The 17,509-nt window shown below is 42.4% G+C and overlaps 1 protein-coding gene across 2 annotated transcripts; it reads right to left on the bottom strand.

Moving 5' to 3' along the window:
- Positions 1-1,873: 1,873 nt before the first annotated feature.
- On the bottom strand, positions 1,874-17,306 carry acsl3b (acyl-CoA synthetase long chain family member 3b). Of its 2 annotated transcripts, XM_030074225.1 has the most exons (16): positions 17,083-17,306; positions 15,858-15,940; positions 10,904-11,421; positions 9,773-9,950; positions 9,488-9,597; positions 9,095-9,233; positions 8,108-8,258; positions 7,568-7,691; positions 7,324-7,395; positions 6,967-7,106; positions 6,496-6,668; positions 6,237-6,311; positions 5,949-6,140; positions 5,754-5,868; positions 5,429-5,586; positions 4,840-4,997 (listed from the first exon to the last, which is right to left on the bottom strand). In XM_030074225.1, the coding sequence occupies exons 3-16, from the start codon at positions 11,252-11,254 to the stop codon at positions 4,840-4,842; spliced, it is 2,136 nt and encodes a 711-aa protein (XP_029930085.1). In that variant the 5' UTR covers positions 11,255-11,421; positions 15,858-15,940; positions 17,083-17,306. The 2 variants fall into 2 exon arrangements, with proteins under 2 accessions (XP_029930084.1, XP_029930085.1); XM_030074224.1 differs by lacking the exon at positions 15,858-15,940 and having other exon boundaries at positions 1,874-4,997.
- Between the last annotated feature and the right edge of the window lie 203 nt (positions 17,307-17,509).

Here is a 17,509-nt window from a genome sequence, read left to right on the forward strand (position 1 = left end):
GCTCACCAAGCTTGGGCCTTGCATCCAAGCTTTGTAAGTCATATCCAAACTAAACCTTGTACCCCACCGCCGCCTTGTCTGTCTTTTGTACTCTAGCTCCATTCAGCTCCTTCCACAGTACACCACAACTTTCTGCCTCTAATCTCAGTTCCGGTTCTAACCGCAATACCATCACTTTCAGCCATGTATGTAATTATTCTTGGCTTCACCAGCCACCGCCCACCTCTCCAGGGTTGAGAGGCAGTTCCAGTTCAGCTCAGCTCATCCTTGGGTAAACTCCAATATGGCTTATTGGCTCACAATGGAGTGTACGCACAGAGCACAAGCACAGATGAAAGTTTCTGAGCAGTTCTGAGTCACAAATTGAGAGATGGAAAGAGGAGGAGACAGAAAAAAGTTGGAATCAAGAGGTAGAGAGTGGAAGAACACACACACACATACACAAAACCACATCATACAATATGGAAGATGTCCTTCAGTCTCCTGCTCCTGTGCCGTTGTTGTCTTTGTGGTAGAGCCACTCTGATGTGTGTGCGTCAGAGCCAGTGGGCTAATGCAGGTTAGCATTATGCCTCTGACTCACACACTGGTCCCATAGGGTTGGATGGAGAGGAGAGAAGCACTTGTCTCTGTGTTCTTGCCTTTTACTGCTCCATATTGAGAGATATGCAAAAACACTGTAGACAAAGCAAGCATTCTTCTTTTCACCACCCATGTTCTTTCCTATAGCCTTCTTATAGACTCTTCGTTAGTGAGATGAGTGTGTCAAATAAAGGACTGCATTTCTTCCTACAGACAATATGGAGGAATGAAGGACACCAGGCTTTGATTGCAGTTTAGTCTTGTAACTGAACTCACAGTGCATAATGTATTTGGCAATGTAATCTTTAAATGTACTCACTGTTTGGGCTGTGCAATAAATTGATATTCAGATTTTGGATATTGTCATATAGTAATAATGACATAAGCATGGTCTTCTCCTGGTTTTAAAGGCTGCATTAGAGAAAAGGGACGCAATTTTCTGAACTTATTAGGCTGTTCCAGCTGTTATTTGCTTCTAACTGCTTGGCCAGCATATCCACATTACTATTGATTATTTATCAGAAATTTATTGTCTGTAAATATCTTATGAAAGCACAATAGTCATCACAGTAGGAGTTTGTTAGAAAATAAGTGTTTTGTATCTTCCATCACCCAAACTGAAACTAAGAAAAACAAATCAATCTGACTGGAAAATGACGTGAGGTTTTTTGTGTGGTTTTAGTGTTTCCATAGAACTTTGATAATGCAATTATTGATTATGGCTTGAATGTAATAAAACTAATGGCGGGGCTCTTCATTTTGCTTCAGTAACTGCTGCTACCCAAGCAGAGCCTTGCTGATACCTAAGAGTGACATGTGATCAGGGCTCGGTTTCCAAAGACAATCAAATTTCATCGTTGACACAATGAAGACAATTGTGCGTAGATGCGTTTAGGGAACCTGGTTTCATAACATAGACAGTGTGCTAGCAGGTGGAAGTGGAGGTAATGGTTATGCTTTGTGTGAAAGAAAAATCCTTTGTTTACCAGCTCAGATGGGGTAACTCCCAGATCTGCATATTCTGTTTGCATCAACATGCCACACGACAGTGCACACACATTCACAAACCAGATCCTCTCTCTCTCTCTCTCTCTCTCTCACACACACACACACACACACACACACACACACACACTGTGGCCTTCGTTACCATAGAAACTCTGGTTTCAGGACATGATTGCTATCAAGTCACTGATTGTATTAGTCACACGTTGTGCCTGGTAGAATATGTTCAGGTGTTCAACACAGATACACATATACCTCTGAAAACAAACAGCTAAATGAGCACAAATTACAACACAAACTTTTATTGTCAAGGCCAAATTACAAATAAATAAGGAAGGAGACACTTGCTATAGCCCACCTCGTGGGGCTACTTAACCACGCACAACAAGGAGGAGACCCCAAAAACTGGTCAATAACAAAGATTAAATAGGTTTAAAAGAGGTTTTACACCTGTACAATTGGTATTTTTAATGAACTTTGATCATTGTTCCCTCCCCTCCCAAACCTATTTACAAGAGAAAACAACAGGTGTGGTGAAATTCATCTTTACACCATTCACTCTCTTTGCCTTGCCCACAGGGGAAGTCAGCAGTTAAGATGAAAGTTACTACTAAGACGTGTGTGTCCTCATTAACAAAACATGGGGAGCACTTCACAATCTTCAGATGCGTGAAGACGGCTCATGTGTGTAAGAAGGCAACTAGCCACCTCTAGCCAAGCAGAGGAAAGCAGCAAGCAGGATAGTTATTCACTCTCTACTGAAATATTAGGAGCGAGAAATGTTAGAAAAGACGAAGGGAGAATCACAGGTTCCCAGTTCCTCATGACAGTATTGTTATTTTTACATGCTAAAAGAAAAAACCTTGTGCATTAAGCTATCAGACATTTAATAAGAGAACTTAAGAATACCCAACTGTACCTTTAGTAATGCTTTAAATTGTTTCTGTGTGTATAAGCAAAGCAAAAGTTGCGTAACAAAAGGGCAGCGGTGAAAATATGCTGTTACATTTTCAGTGGCTTGAAGTTGGGGAGTGAAAGGACCCCTGGCCAAACAAACACCACTTAAATCTGCTGTCCATAAGCCCGTAGGAATGAGTTAGACTGAAGCAGCTAAGGCTCCTGACTGAAAAACAGGAGCGACAGTGTCACTATTACCAATGCCATTCAGAGAATATCACCACCCATTTCAAAACATAACAAATGTAAATGTAATCATGTGTTCAAGTACATGGCAGTTGACAAAACCCCCCCAAAACTGTAGATCTTTTATATATACACTGCACATACAGTTTCATACACATAAACTAATCTGAGGATAATCTTATGTTTATGCACTCAATGTATAAAAAAAAGTCTTTGATTTTGAAGTGAGCTTATGCGTTGTCTTCAACAATTATATAAGGAGTGTACTCATAAGAACTTATTTCTCATATTCAATTGTGTGACTGGAGTGCTATTCAAATATGTCTCTCTCTATTATATATACATATTCAAGTGTTTTGGTAAAGTTGCACCTATTTCTTCATCATGCATTTTTTTTTTACAATGCCAAATATTAATTTTTCACTTAAAACATGACTTCATTTAGCACATGTATGTTCAAATCCTTTACAAATGGGCTATATCTAGAACTTCCCTCAGTGTCTGTCTACCTTACTCTAATTTATTACTACATGTATTCCTATGCTTATATTTCTACAGGTACAGGTACAGGTTTTCTTTATACATTGAAGTGGAAAAGTAACAGATCTAAACATTCATACACTGTGGAGGGGCTATCTGTGCGTTTTTTCCTTCCTACATACTTTTGTTTAAAATTTGTGTATAAATATTGCACATTCAATTTGCATTTCATATTTATAGATAAAAGTAACAGTAACTAGACCTATGGCAAAAATAATAACATGTACCAAAAGTAGTTGGGAGAGCAACCGATAAATGCCTAAATGCATTATCTATCAAAAAAAAGGCTAATATTACATTTCCGGGGCTGGCTTGTTCTCTTGGAGACATCCATACGGTGTACTGGTCATGTCTGGAGGAGTATGTGGCAGATGTGATAGGGCTAAGTCAGTGAACCGCTGAAGAACCAAAGGAATCCAGTCCTTTCTAGAAAAATAACAAATGGGACAGAGGGTGTGAGGCATCCAGGGGCCGGTCAGATAATGGAAGAAATTAAGTCCAGGGCACAAGGGAGAGATGAGGAATGGAGGCTGCTGACTGCAACCCATGGATGCCTTTCCCACTGATTTTTCAACCCTATTGCAAAGGCCGAGAACAGAGGGGACTCCGGACTAGACTGCTTCAAGTAAACACACACACTCACATATACAAACTTTGGGACACAGGAAAATGAGGGGAAAAGACGAAAAGCTTGTAAACAAAGCTCATTAAATTCCAATACTCATAAACATAATAACAATAAAAAAAGACAACAGTAAAGAAATAAAAACCCTCAGAATAATATCACCCTAATAAAAATAACAGTTAAAGTATAACACTTAAAAATGTTTTAACATTTCAATCTCTCATGGCTTTGCGACGCTGTTTCCTCAGAGACGACAAGATGCTCATCAAGATAATCGTCAAAGGGTTTTGAGAAATGACAAACCAAATTGAAAAGAGAACACAGAGACAAAGATACGATAAAAAACCATCACCACACGATTTTAAGATAAGAGATCCCTGCATAGATTCCAACCTGAATGTTGACTTAAAGCCCAAGAGGGATCCTTCTTTCAGGCCCCACTCATGCCACCCCTTTACCTACCAGGCATTTGCACTACAAGCAAAGTCAGACATCATGCTAAACTGGTGGAAGGCTCCAGAGAGCGGGGAATGGAGGGGAGAAGGAGCAAAGCAGAGGCGAAGGTGCGTGGACATTGATCCGTAAGCGTCCAGCGTGGCATTTCTTTTGTCTTGAGATGTGCAGATGTTCAATTTCATGTGCCACCTTGGTCGTCATAGCAACTCATACTGAGAAGTCTAGGAAGAGCGGGGAGGTTTTTTCCCCCGTCCTTTGATCGAAGCTGGTCGCAGGAAAGCCGGGGAGGAGGAGCTTGGGTCGGTTTGAGTCCGTGTTAATGTACGTACATGGATGTGTGTGCACTGTATTTGTGTGTATGTACTTGTATCTGTAATTCCTCTCCATGTAGTCCAGGTAGTGGCTTCTGAGTTCCTTGTGCATGTCTGCAAGTATATACATGTATGTGTGTGTTTGTGTGTGTGTGTATGCTGTAGTGTGCCTATGTGTTATTTTCCACCGTACATCCTCTCAATGTCCTCCTGGTAGTGTGATTTGAGCTCTTTGCGTTTCAGTTTGAATGCGTCGGTGACCAGGCCAGTCTCTGGTGTCCAGGGCTCAGCGCTCAGACGGATCTTCTTGGGGATCTCAAACCGTTCCAGTTTTGCTGGTTGGGGCGGAGAAATACCACAAGTTAGAGTGACAAATTCCAGCATAAAGAAGCACAAAGTGTGGTAGAAAAGCAGGCAACACAATTGCACCATGGCTGAACTGCTAACTTTAATTCACTGGATTCACTTATTGCTCTACAACGCATAGATTAAGCTTCAGTTCATACTAGAGAAGGAATGGTTACTGGTTTTACTCTATAAACTGATCCGATATTTGACGGCTAGTTAAACCATTAACCACCAAACTACAGAACCATGTCTCTAGTTTCTATTTTAGACTGCAAACTTAAGGAATGCAAATGTCAGGACCTTTGTGCCCTGACAATACCCTTGTGACCACAGAATGGTCATGTTACAGCAAAAGCTAAGGGAAGAAGATATGCAAAATTAAAAACTTGTAGAAGAAATAAAAATGTTTTCACTCTACCTGAGATAGCAGCCTCAGTAATGATGCGGAGCACCTCTTTCTCCATTTCGGTGCTGTTGCAGATCTCCTCCCAGGTGCCCCTCACATGCATCTGCTCTGCTAGCACCGTTAGCTGCTTGTGGTTGGGCACCACAAAGCTGATCACATACGACTGGTCACTGAGAAACAGGAACAGAATGGTCCACAAGTCAGGCTGTTTTGTTATGTAAGTGACAGTTTCATCAACATTAGGGAATAAAATCAAGACATAAACTGAGTCCAGCAAACTAGAGAAACACACAGAGACAGAGAAAGAGACAAATCGAAATAGAGAAAGTGTGTTTACCTGTTGGCATAGGCACAGATGTTGTCTATAAGGGCGCAGTTCTTCAGAACAGCCTCCACTTTTCCAAGGGAGACGTACTCGCCAGCCTGCAATTTCACTAAGTCCTTCTTACGGTCTATGGAAAGAAAACATACATTAGACTCCCTAAAGGCATATCATCTGAACTTCCACACATAAGCTTTATGGATTCCTTACCAATGATCTTGAGGCATCCATCAGGGTGGAACTCGCCGATGTCTCCAGTACAGAACCATCTCTGGCCATTCTCATCCACAAAGAAATCCTCGCGGTTCTTGCTTTCGTTCTTGTAGTAACCCATGGTTACGTTTGGTCCGCCAAGCAGAATCTCTCCCCGTGGGTTGGGCTTGTCTGTGCTATAGTAACCACCTGGAGGAGCAGAAAGCTAATTCATAAACAACAAACCACAGAAGTCGATTATCTCTCTTGCTCTCTTTAAAATGAGGTTGTTTACATCCGACTCACCCTCCTCCCAGTCTTTGAGTGTGATCTCTGAGCAAACCAGCGGAGCGCCCACTCGTCCTGTGCTATAGTCCCAAACTGAAAAACATTGACACCGACTGCTGCATTAACATGGTAAACGCAGGCAGTAATGGCAAATCAAATGAGCCTTTTTAATCAATGCTTTCTCCTCATTTCCCATGAGGCAGTAAAAACATAATATATGTCAATTCCTCCAAGCTCCCCTCATTCATTCATTCCTCCTCTAAACCCATTTTCTTACCCTCACTGATGGTGCCAGCTCCACAGGTCTCAGTCAGGCCATAGCCCTGCCCCACAGGGCAGCACAGACAGATGTTCATGAAGCGCTGGGTGGCAGCTGAGAGGGGAGCTCCACCAGACAGTAGCACCCGCGTGTTTCCTCCCAACAGAGCACGCACCCGTTTGAAGACTAGGCTGAGACGGAGAGAAAGAGAGAAATAAGGCAAAATATACAGCATGAATTTGAACACATGAAATTAAGATACTGGAAAGTGCCTTGGAAGCTTCAAAGATCATATAGAGTCAATGCTTTGTAATGCTTTGCATGGGCTAGAGAATCAGAAAGCATTTTTTGTACAGACTGAATGTGCCTTTACAAAAGATTTGGTTATGAAATAAGGCTGTGTTAAGGCTAGCCATGCAGTCATTGAAGTTCGTGTTTGCTCATCTTTGGAAAGGCAGAGATCTAATCCATGTATGGCATGTATGATACCTGTCGCAGAGAGGTGTACTGTAGCCTTTGGATATCTGCTCCATCTTGTAGTTGTAGGCCAGCACAAAGAGTGTCCTCTGGAAGCTGCTCATCCCCTCCACTTTGGTCATCACATTTTTATAGATCCGGTCCATGATTTCCTACACAGGTCAGGCGGAAAGACAGGGAACAGACAAAAAAAAAATCCCAAATATATATGAATATATCTATATATGTATCTATGTATGTATGTGTGCGTGTGTGTATATATACATTTTTACACACACGTGCGCCTGCACACTATCAGAGCGTCTTCCAGGAACAGGATTGGCTTTTTCAGATAGGACTGAAAGGTCTGTGCAGTGATAAGACACTTACTGGTACAGCAGCCATGAGAGTAGGTCTCAGCACGCTGGTATCTCCTTTACTGCCCTTCTTGATCTTGGTAGACTGGACAAATGACACAAGACAGTTACTTAACTATCCTCATGTGGAGGTGTGAGTCTGTTTGATATATGATCTATGACTGGAATGCATCCAGAGGAGAAAGCTTTAACTGCACAGCTGCAACAAAAATCAACTGCAAATACAGTGTGTGGTTATCGTGTGCGCATACACTGACCTGGTCGGCAAGCGTCTGTGGGGAGGAGTAGCCAATGCGGCAGCCGTGAGAGATACACACCAGCTCAGCACTGAGCTCAAGAACATGGGCCAAGGGCAGGTAGCCAATGTAGGTGTCTGTTTCACTGCCAGAAAATAAATAATACCAAGTTAATTAACACTAAAACAACAAAGATACTGTAATACAGAGGAATGACACAAAGAAACTGCAGAGATTAGAGAAGTGGTAGAAGAAAAAGGGTTTTCTGAGTCAACAAGAAAGCACTACAAAAAGGAATCAAAGGGAAATATTTTCAGTACATAAGAAAACAAGGCTGGTAAGTGAAAGGGAAGTGATGGAGAGTAGGGGTGGGACAATAAATTGATAATGCAATATATTGCAATACTTTCTCTTGGGATAAATTATCGGTACACTTGTGCCAAGTATCGGTATTTGTTTTTTCAACTTCATCTCTGCGTATTGCCAGTTACCCAGTGATTCCCACCCCTAATGGAGAGAGTGTGTGGTTTGGAGAGAGCAGTGAATCTCATGCTGGCATACTCAAGGTTGGGGATTCGCTCTGCCATGCCCGTGATGCCGGCGATGATGTTGCTGTGAGAGATCATGACGCCCTTGGGTATGCCTGTGGAGCCGCTGGTGTACATGATGACGGCGATATCAGATGGCATCGGCTGCCTGCGGTCGACTGCCACTGTACGGGAAGAACAGGGGAGGGAGGCTGATTAGAAGGGAAATGGGCCACACACTTGGACATCCATTAGTAGAATCAACACATTGAGAGAACAATCAATGTTTTCACTAAAATACAGATAACATCACAACACCTTTATCACTCCCTAGAATTCACTAGTTCTTTCCCAATAAGGCTGCGGCTGACTAAATAAATTTTGAGTTCTCCTAACAAATGTATGACTTTAGCATGTATGGAGTGAGCATCTAACAATTTTTAGATGCATAAAATATAACTGTGATAGCTTGATGAATAAATAACTTCAGACAACTGCAATACTTTGTAGGTATATTGTTTTGTTTATTTCCTCATGTTTTCCTGAGGAGCTAGCTAAAGTTATGGTACTGGAGAACATTTTTTGGCAAGTGGAAAGTTCCCCTCTAGATTAGAAGACTGCCATAGCAGGGCTTCAAATACAATTCTGGCTTCCAATGATTATGAAAACAAGATAACTGAGATAAAACAATTATTGTGCCGCATTCCTATCGCAATGATGCTCTCGTTTTGTCTTGAGTTGTAAATCCAGTGGACCCCTTTTCTTTGTAGCAGTGTACTTTTGCCCCACCCTAAGTAATGATGTTTCCAAAGTCAGTGAGTAATCATGTTAACTAACTGTGATCTTGACTTTGACGAAAACGAACGTGATTATGATTGTTGCCATAATCGGCCATCCCTATGTCATAACGGAGCACATCTCACACATTAGACATCAGGTCACTGGCTTGGTAAAAGCCACCCCCAGTGTACTTTCACCTCCCTGACAAAACCTTTTTAAATCACACTGCAGCAATACTCACTATTTTCAGGCTTAGAGCCCAGATCCTGTACAGTGTCCATGTTGTAGACCATGATGCCTCGGGGAATGTCTGGCCAGGTGGTGGGCTTCCTGTCAACTACAATGATATACTGTAGCCTCGGCACATCACACAGAATGGCCTGAGAGATGAAATTGGGTGGGAGTGGGAGGGAGGAGGCAGAGTGAGATGAGAAAAGTAATTGTTAAATGCAAATAGGGTTGAGCTCCTCATTAAGCCCTAATCTTACTCGCAAAACACTTACAGTGAATCAGTGACATGTCAGCAAAATTAATTTAATTGAGTTTTAAAGAGAGGATCTGCAGAGCTTTATGCAACACGGCTGACACAATAGCTACAGACAGTGTCATAATTTTAGCATAGCAAAGCGGGTACCTTGAGCCGACTCTGCAGGAGGTCTTTGCTTGTGATGATGTGTGTGACCTCGGTCTCGTTCAGGCCATGGGCGATAGCCGTGGGTCCGAGGGTGGAGTACAGGGTCACAACTTTCATAATCAAACCCAATGGAGTTCAGTTAGTCACATAAATCAAGAGGAAATACAATGTAAACTGATTGTCTGCATGAATTTGTACATTCACTGTTTGTGTGTTTGAATCCAGTGGTGTTACTTGCTGATACAAATGTGCATGAATGTTGTTACGTGTTTGTCTATCACTCACGTGGGAAGTTATACATGAAGCAGGCCTGTGCTGCTATGATCCACTCTGCCCTGGTCTCACAGAAGATGGCGATGTTACACCGTGGCTTCTGGCCGAGAGCTGCCAGACCACTGCCAAAACACTTTGCTGTCTGGTAGGCTTCGTCGTAGGACAACCAGTTATAGTTCCCCAAAATTACCTATATATGGACAGATATGCAATATTCAAAGTTGTTTATACACCAAGCCAAACAGTTTCTAAATGGCTGTGCCAGATGGGTCCAAATGCATCTGCGCATCTTTGTCAATGTATATCAGTATTGTCATATGAGAAATCAGACTAGATATCATCTGGGATTTTGGACATGATAATACTGTGATATGGCATGTATGTTGTCTTTTCCTGGTTTTAAAGGTTGCACTGCAGTAAAAGGATGCAATTTCCTGAAATTATTAGACTGTTCTAGCTGTTCTATTATTTCCCTCTACCTGCCTGGAGTCCACATTTAATGTGGACTTAATTAAATGTCTCTTGTGTGTTCATATCTTCTAACAGCAGCAACTGTCATGCCTACAATACTGTAACAATCTCTGCATTACAATATAAAAAGATTAACAGAGAATCTAGCATGACAGGAACACAGAGCGTAGATCTTGACTACTGCAGGAACTAGTCTGCAATACTGAGGATGCAATACTGAATTTGGAAGAAGTCTGATATTATTACCATTCATTCAAAAACATTACTCATACCCAGTGAGTCAGCGCCCTCTACGGTGCTTTTGTAGTCATGCAGTTGAGGTTTTCATCTGTGAGACACCGCACTAGTGAAACAGCACTCTGACAGTACAGAGTAATGCCTCTCCTCCTCCACCCACATTCCTCACACTAAGCACACTGACAGACTGCAGCAAGTCTGTCAGACAAAACCAAACTTCCTCTAATTGCACACAGGCTCACATAACATTCACATGTCTGCAAGCCAAGATGTGATGAGGGGTGCTGCCTAGTGGCTTCAAACAAACTGAGGCTTCATTAAAAAAATAAAATAAAATAAAATAAAAAACTGGAAACAAAGATATGTATGATCTGGTGGACATGTGCTAAGCGGGCAAGGGTACTATGAGCACAACACTTCTACAGTGACTCTCACCTTCTTGAAGACTTTGCCGTTAGGCTGCAGCTCATCCTCTTCACTAAGCACCTGCCTGGTGCCCAAACAGTCTCTCTCTGGGAACTTCCTGGCTGCATATTCAAACACTTTGTCCAAGGAGTCCACGCCAGGGTGCAGCCATGCCACCAGCTTCTCTTGGCTGTTGATGGCCCGGTAAGGCCCCGCTGGGTGTCCACTTATTGAGCGTGCCTTGATCCGGCGTGCTCGCTCCAAGTTGGTGCCAGCCCCAGAGAAGAAGTACCAGGGCAGGAAGGTGATGACAGAGTAGACCCAGACGACAGAGCGGAAGACCTGCAGCAGCAGGGGATTCATGTCCTCCTTCAACTTCATTTTTTAAGCTCAGGGGTTGAATGTAGACCTGAGGGGAAACAAGCTGTGCAACAAAATACTTCACTCCTCTCTGCTCTGTGAATGAGAGGCCTGGAAGGAAACGATCTTGACTTGCTGCTGAAGTTGAGAGAAGTTGTGGGCGTTGGTGTGCAGCACTCCAACCAGACCTGTGAGACAGAGACAAATATTTCCTTTCGTTACAAAAATGGCCTGCATCAAGGTTACATCAGCGTGTTCTGAAGTGTAGAGTGACAGAAATTGATAGTGCAAACACACACACAACCACACACACAACTGGCCTTTGACAAATCAATGCTTGCTTGGAGATGATCACAGCCTATTCTTAGCCCATTCCTTAGTCAGCTCTATTTGTCTCACCACTTCCTCTGGCCCAAGAGCACATACAGTCGGCCAGCCTCTGGGGAAAGGTATGTCGAGCAACAATGTCAGGCGACATTGTTGAAACAAGGCCATAGTACAGCCAGAGAAAATTTTATGATTATCATCGTAAAATACAGTTATTATTAGTTTGGTAGTGCATACAGTGCAAAGTAGCAGAGTTTACATTTTAGTAAGAAAACACTGCTTTTCTACTTATCTTGGCTCACACTAGGAATGTCAGTCAAAGCGACACTTGGGTATCAAGTCAATACCAACATTTTTGAATCGATACAAACAGCAGTGATTTTAGTATCTATAGAATCGGCACAACTTCATACTGCACTCTGTAAATCAGTGTTGTTTTACCAATGTAGCCTTAACCTAACACTTAACGTAGCAGTCGTGTTCACAGGGTTGTTAATCAAGAGCACATGATCATAACCCTGTATTTATTGTTACATCAGCATATTTCATTTAGTTCCTCTAATCAGAAATTCAAGAACTAAACAAACAAGTTTCTGTTTACTAACATTTACGCATTTTTGGCTGGACCGGCAGGGCGAGCGTTACAGAGGTGAATGTCTCTGACTGACTGAGAGATCAAAATTACACGACTGGCTGGCAAACTCAAGATGTGTGACTGGTAAACACAGAAGTGACCGGGTAGTAATGGCAGCAGCTACCGTTGATTGGACATGTGTTGGAGTTTGCCCATCGGCTGTTGCACTTTCGAGTGAGAGAGAGAGAGAGAGAGAGAGAGAGAGAGAGAGAGAGAGAGAGAGAGAGTTAGAGAGGGAGAGAGAGAGGATGTGTGTGTAACTTGCGTGCACTTAGAAATAGACTGAAATAGAAATTGTAGTGTGAATAGCCAAGCTCCTGCAGTCTGTGGTGTGAATGCATCAAAGTGAGGCAAACACTGTAAAGCATTTTGAAAAGCGCTACAGAAATGTAGCCATTTAGCATTTACCTTTTTATCTATGACTGTACGTCATCGATTGAGCCTTTATGCAAAGCACAGACGACGCTTTACTGCACAGATGTTGTACCCCAATGATATGACGCAGAATGACCCTCTGTTCCTTCCTTCATTTTAGCTTCACTGGTTGAATACAGAATAGTTCAGTTTCTCTCTGACTAATCAGTGGTCTGCAATACTTTAATGTCACCTTTTAGTATTGGCTCAGCTCGGTCAGTGGAGGTGAAATCAAAAGAAGTACCAGGCACTTTCCACAACTTTTGCATGATGGAAAAACAAAAAGCAAGTAGAGTCGAATTGAATCGAGCTGTACCGTGTGGTGGAAAAGCGGCTCAGCGGTCAAAACACACGCTTTTTAAATGTAGTCGCGGTCCAGCCATATACTAGGTTTTGACCTAGTCTTGTTTTTAAATAAAGGAGTGTATGCTGAATGGGATCTTTGTTTTGCCATGGTATTAAATGATGTATCAAGAACTGTGGCATTTTGGTGGTTCACTGTGTAGAGTGCTTACTCTGTAATACCAAGGCTGAGCTGCAGTAGCTTGGATTCAAATCCGCCCCCGACCCTTTGCTGCATGTCATATCCTCTCTCTCTCCTCTGTGACTAATAAAGCAAAAATACCCAAAAATAATCTTTAAAAAAAGAAACCGGCATTTCACTGGTATTGGTATTCACTTACAAAATTTTGGTATCTTGACGTCCCTAGCTTATCCCTGGCTTCCATTACCAATAGCGAGGAAGAGTGCTATGAGCTACACTAAAGTTTGCAATCACAAAGTGATGCCATCTGATATAACCACTGTTGCTCCTGAACCATACTCTTCTGTGTCTGAGTGTCCTGAAAAAACCTTTTGGGCCAGTTTGGCGTCCCAGACAGCTCTGCTATTTCTAGGGCATCCTGAGGGTTAGAGTGTTACTGGCAGTGCAGCTTAGCAGCCAGTGAACCTGAGCATGTGAGGGGCAGAGTCAATGACATGCTCCACAGCAGAGTAGTGCAGGTCTAGCGGTCAGGTGCTGGTTACCCTAACCAAGCCTGCTGCTGTGACAGTGCGGAGAGGAATGTAACACTGACCGGTGAGGTGGGCTGCTGCTGGTATGGGACTGACATGGGCCACAGCAAGCACTGCACATTCCTCAGTAACTGCTATGAACATTTTAGGAAGCTATTAATTGGTCACACAAGTATTTTTGCATCTAACAGTCTGGTAGACAAAGACATGCATGCAAAAAACAAAGTGTGCCCAGACAAATATATAATTACCAAGTGAATGTCAGGGTCAACTCTTCTGGGCTCTAACTAATACTGCTCACCTGCACTGCACCACTCTCTGCAACCTCCAACTGCTCCAGTAAGTATTAAGACACCACAGTAGGACAATCTCACACTGCAGGAGCCATCTGCTTCCACACGATAATAGTCACTTTGCTGTTAGTGTGTGGTGTTAATCATGAATTACAAGGAGCATGAGAATATGTCTGTATGTGTGCATGTGTGTGTGCGTGTTTGTGTATATACTGTACGCCAGACCAGCGTTGACACTGCTTAATAGAAGGCGCAAGGATGAAAAATGTATGCAGTATAATATGACACCTTCCTCTCAAGGGTACTGTATCATTACGCTTGCTGCAAATACAAGTTTTCTTTAGAAAACAAATCCTTTTAAGTCTGAGAGACTTAACAGTATAAGTTGAATTACCTCGTTTTTAATCTTGCAATTGATTTTTATCTTGTTATTCATTTAACTGTTTTCATATTTTTACCATATCATATTTTCACTATCTCTGAATGATAGGAAAAATGTAATACAATATCATAATATCCTATTACATCATTTAGTTAATCATAAAACACTGAGATATAGTGTGTCAATGCCATATCAGGAGCTCACTGGTAAATCATACCCCTACTCACCTGGTTCTGACACTAATACTGGTGTTAAAAATTAATGCTGTGGGAAGTCAACTGTGTTTAGATCGCTGGAAAGCTGAGAAGGAGACAAGATAGCGTGGACACATCAAATAGTTGTGGCAGGATCGAGTTCTTCGCCAGTTTGGCCTCCAGCAGCGGTCGACTTAGCTGCTCATCACAAATTTTAAAAGTTTAAAAGAAATAAATAAGTCAGGAGAACTAGCTATGCAGAACAAGATGTCATACACTCATTTTGTGCCCATGCTTTGGATGCTACAATGGTTTACTGTTTATGACTTTGCAAGATCAGTGGCTCTTTTTTTTCTTAGTAACCTTTCCAATATTCTGCTTGTACTGAGTGTAGTCCTGTCAGCGATAATCAGAATTTCAGTGCTACATCAATACTGTTCTGCAAGACTGATAACAAAGCTGAGTTGCAAATTGGTGCATCTTAAATGAATCTAGAACAAAGCAGCAGTCTGTTTTTTTTGACAATGAACTGCACAAATCAGTGTCAAAGAGCTGAAAACATTCAACAGTGTCAAATACTGCACCAAATCTTGAAGGATCTTTTACCGCCCAAACTGGTTGGAAAATACGTGCTAGTCAAACTTGGAACTATTTAACTTGCATAACTGAATAAACATCAACCCCCCTGGCAAAATATGTCACAAAGCCTTCCAAGCAAGCTTTGGTATTACCACAGTATCTGATTTTTAGATATTAAACTGGTAATTCCAACATTTCCATCAACGTAAAAAGTCTGTTACCGTTACAGCACTGGCTGAGTGTAACAAAGTGGCACTGTAGTGCCACGAACTCATTTCTGCCAAGTGCCAATAGGTTAAGAGCCTTATCTTTAAGGCTTGGGATCTTATCTTTGCTGATAATACCGAGATAACTTGTATCAATGCTGAAGGGAGAGCCCAGGTTATTCTTACTTCATCTGGAAACATTATGGAAAACCATTGAATTTATTGAGGAAGCAAATTGGGGGCAGACATTACAGCCTTCTGTTTACTATGTCTATCTATGGCCAAATCTGTTTTCTTAGGCATCCTCTCGCCACATAGGACATTTTAGTTGTCTCTTGGACTAACAGGATAAGGATGACAACATTTACAGATAGCATGAGAATGCAAATGAGCAATTCAAGCAGCTGTACTGCACTGATAATGGTTTGCTACCTGAGATGTTTATTGTTCATCTGAAGACTCATTACCCTAAATAGATTCCAGCCTGCTGGTGAAGGAGGGAGGATAAAGAAGTCTCATCCATGGCGTTAAGAGCCACCCACATACCACGATCATGGCCTCAGCTCCACAAACTTACATACCTTGGGAGGCCCGGTGCACAAAAAGTCACAAGTCACGTCAGGAAGGCGACAACTAGCCTCAGCCTGAGGAAAAACATCCAGATCTGTCAAGATAGACAAGAATATATATATTTTCTTGTCTAAACTGTTGAGACCTGAAATACAGGTCCTGTTGCTATCATGCTATAATAACAGAGTGGGTACACCTCTCTAGGATGCCACAAGGCAGACACACCTGATCACTCCCTCTCATTTTTTTCCCTCCCCACTTTACACTGTGACTCATGGTAAGAAGAGCTTCATTTTGCAGGAGCACAACTGGCATGTTACAAAACACGTATAACACGTATATCAGTATAACCGTGAGGCCAACTGTGTAATATCAAAGCTGACAATTGGTGACATGAACTATGCAGGTTGTTTATACCGCCAAACATCATGTCTGCAAAACCTCACACACACAAACACACGACTTTGGCTTTTGATCTTTTCAAAATCAGCACTTTCACTTGGCCAAGACGACAAAAAGACAGACAAACACTGCGAACCGAGATTCAGTGAAGACTGCAGGGTTCAACCTAACATCCACACACGGGTTTATCCAGCACCCTGTCCCAGATTCCAAAAAATAAAACAAAAACAAAAACAAAACAAAACAAAAACAAAAACATCACCACGCCGGTATGATGAGGTTTATGCTGGCTAACTGTGCACACTCTTCCCCTGATTTGTCCTCATCTGACAGATAATAACACCAGAGTGAGGCTGTAACACACACCACAGTCATTTTGACCTGGACAGCCGTTTGGACACCGTGTGCAACTTTACCAAAAGCTAACGAGCTAACCATTTCACGCCAGCTAGCTATCAAGAGGCCATTTTCCCCTCAACAGTGATTGAGGCTAAGCAGCATCAAGCTACAGATAGAGATGATTAGCGGATGTTAACAAATAGCTCCCAGCGCTGCAGCCGCAAGCAGGCAGGCAGACAGACAGACGGACAGACAGGCAGGCTAGTGTGTAGCTCAGCAGCTAACCACTGCAGCAGCTGGCTCGCTGTTGTTGCAATAAAAACAATATATTGTGCCCATGTCGGTGTACACAACCAGACAGGACCACATCTTACGGCACATACATGGACAGCACATTACGGGCTGTGTGTCACCCTAGTGAGCAAGCTGCGAGATAACAATACATCTTTATCTGTTTAGCATCAGCAAAGCGTTTACAGACAATGCATTTCTCACCTCTTTTCTCAACCGCTACTTCTGAGTCGCTGAGGGACTGGATAATGTAACTTACAGTGAAACGTTTTCACCAAAATTCCGACATGACATTATTATAATCTTTTAATTATTGCTACGCATGGGGTTATAATTACCCTTGCTGGTCTGTGAGGAAAATAAATATTGAATCGAATGAAACAGTTAAATCTGTGACTATCACCGGGCCCGTGTTATCAGCCCGGAAGTCATTGAGTGACGTCTCAGCAGGGTCCTGTCTGCGATTGGACCGCTGAAGGTGGCGCGTGCGTGAGGCACCGGTGACGTCAGTGGGGTTATTATCGGGCAAAGTCTCCTGTGGAAAGCATGTCACTTGACGAAATTGCTCTTCCACGACCAAATCTCTAAAATCATCACTTCTAAATGTTACGACTCTCACTGATTGGACGTG

Source organism: Myripristis murdjan, chromosome 17, assembly GCF_902150065.1.
Source record: "Myripristis murdjan chromosome 17, fMyrMur1.1, whole genome shotgun sequence".
Classification (NCBI taxonomy): domain Eukaryota; kingdom Metazoa; phylum Chordata; class Actinopteri; order Holocentriformes; family Holocentridae; genus Myripristis; species Myripristis murdjan.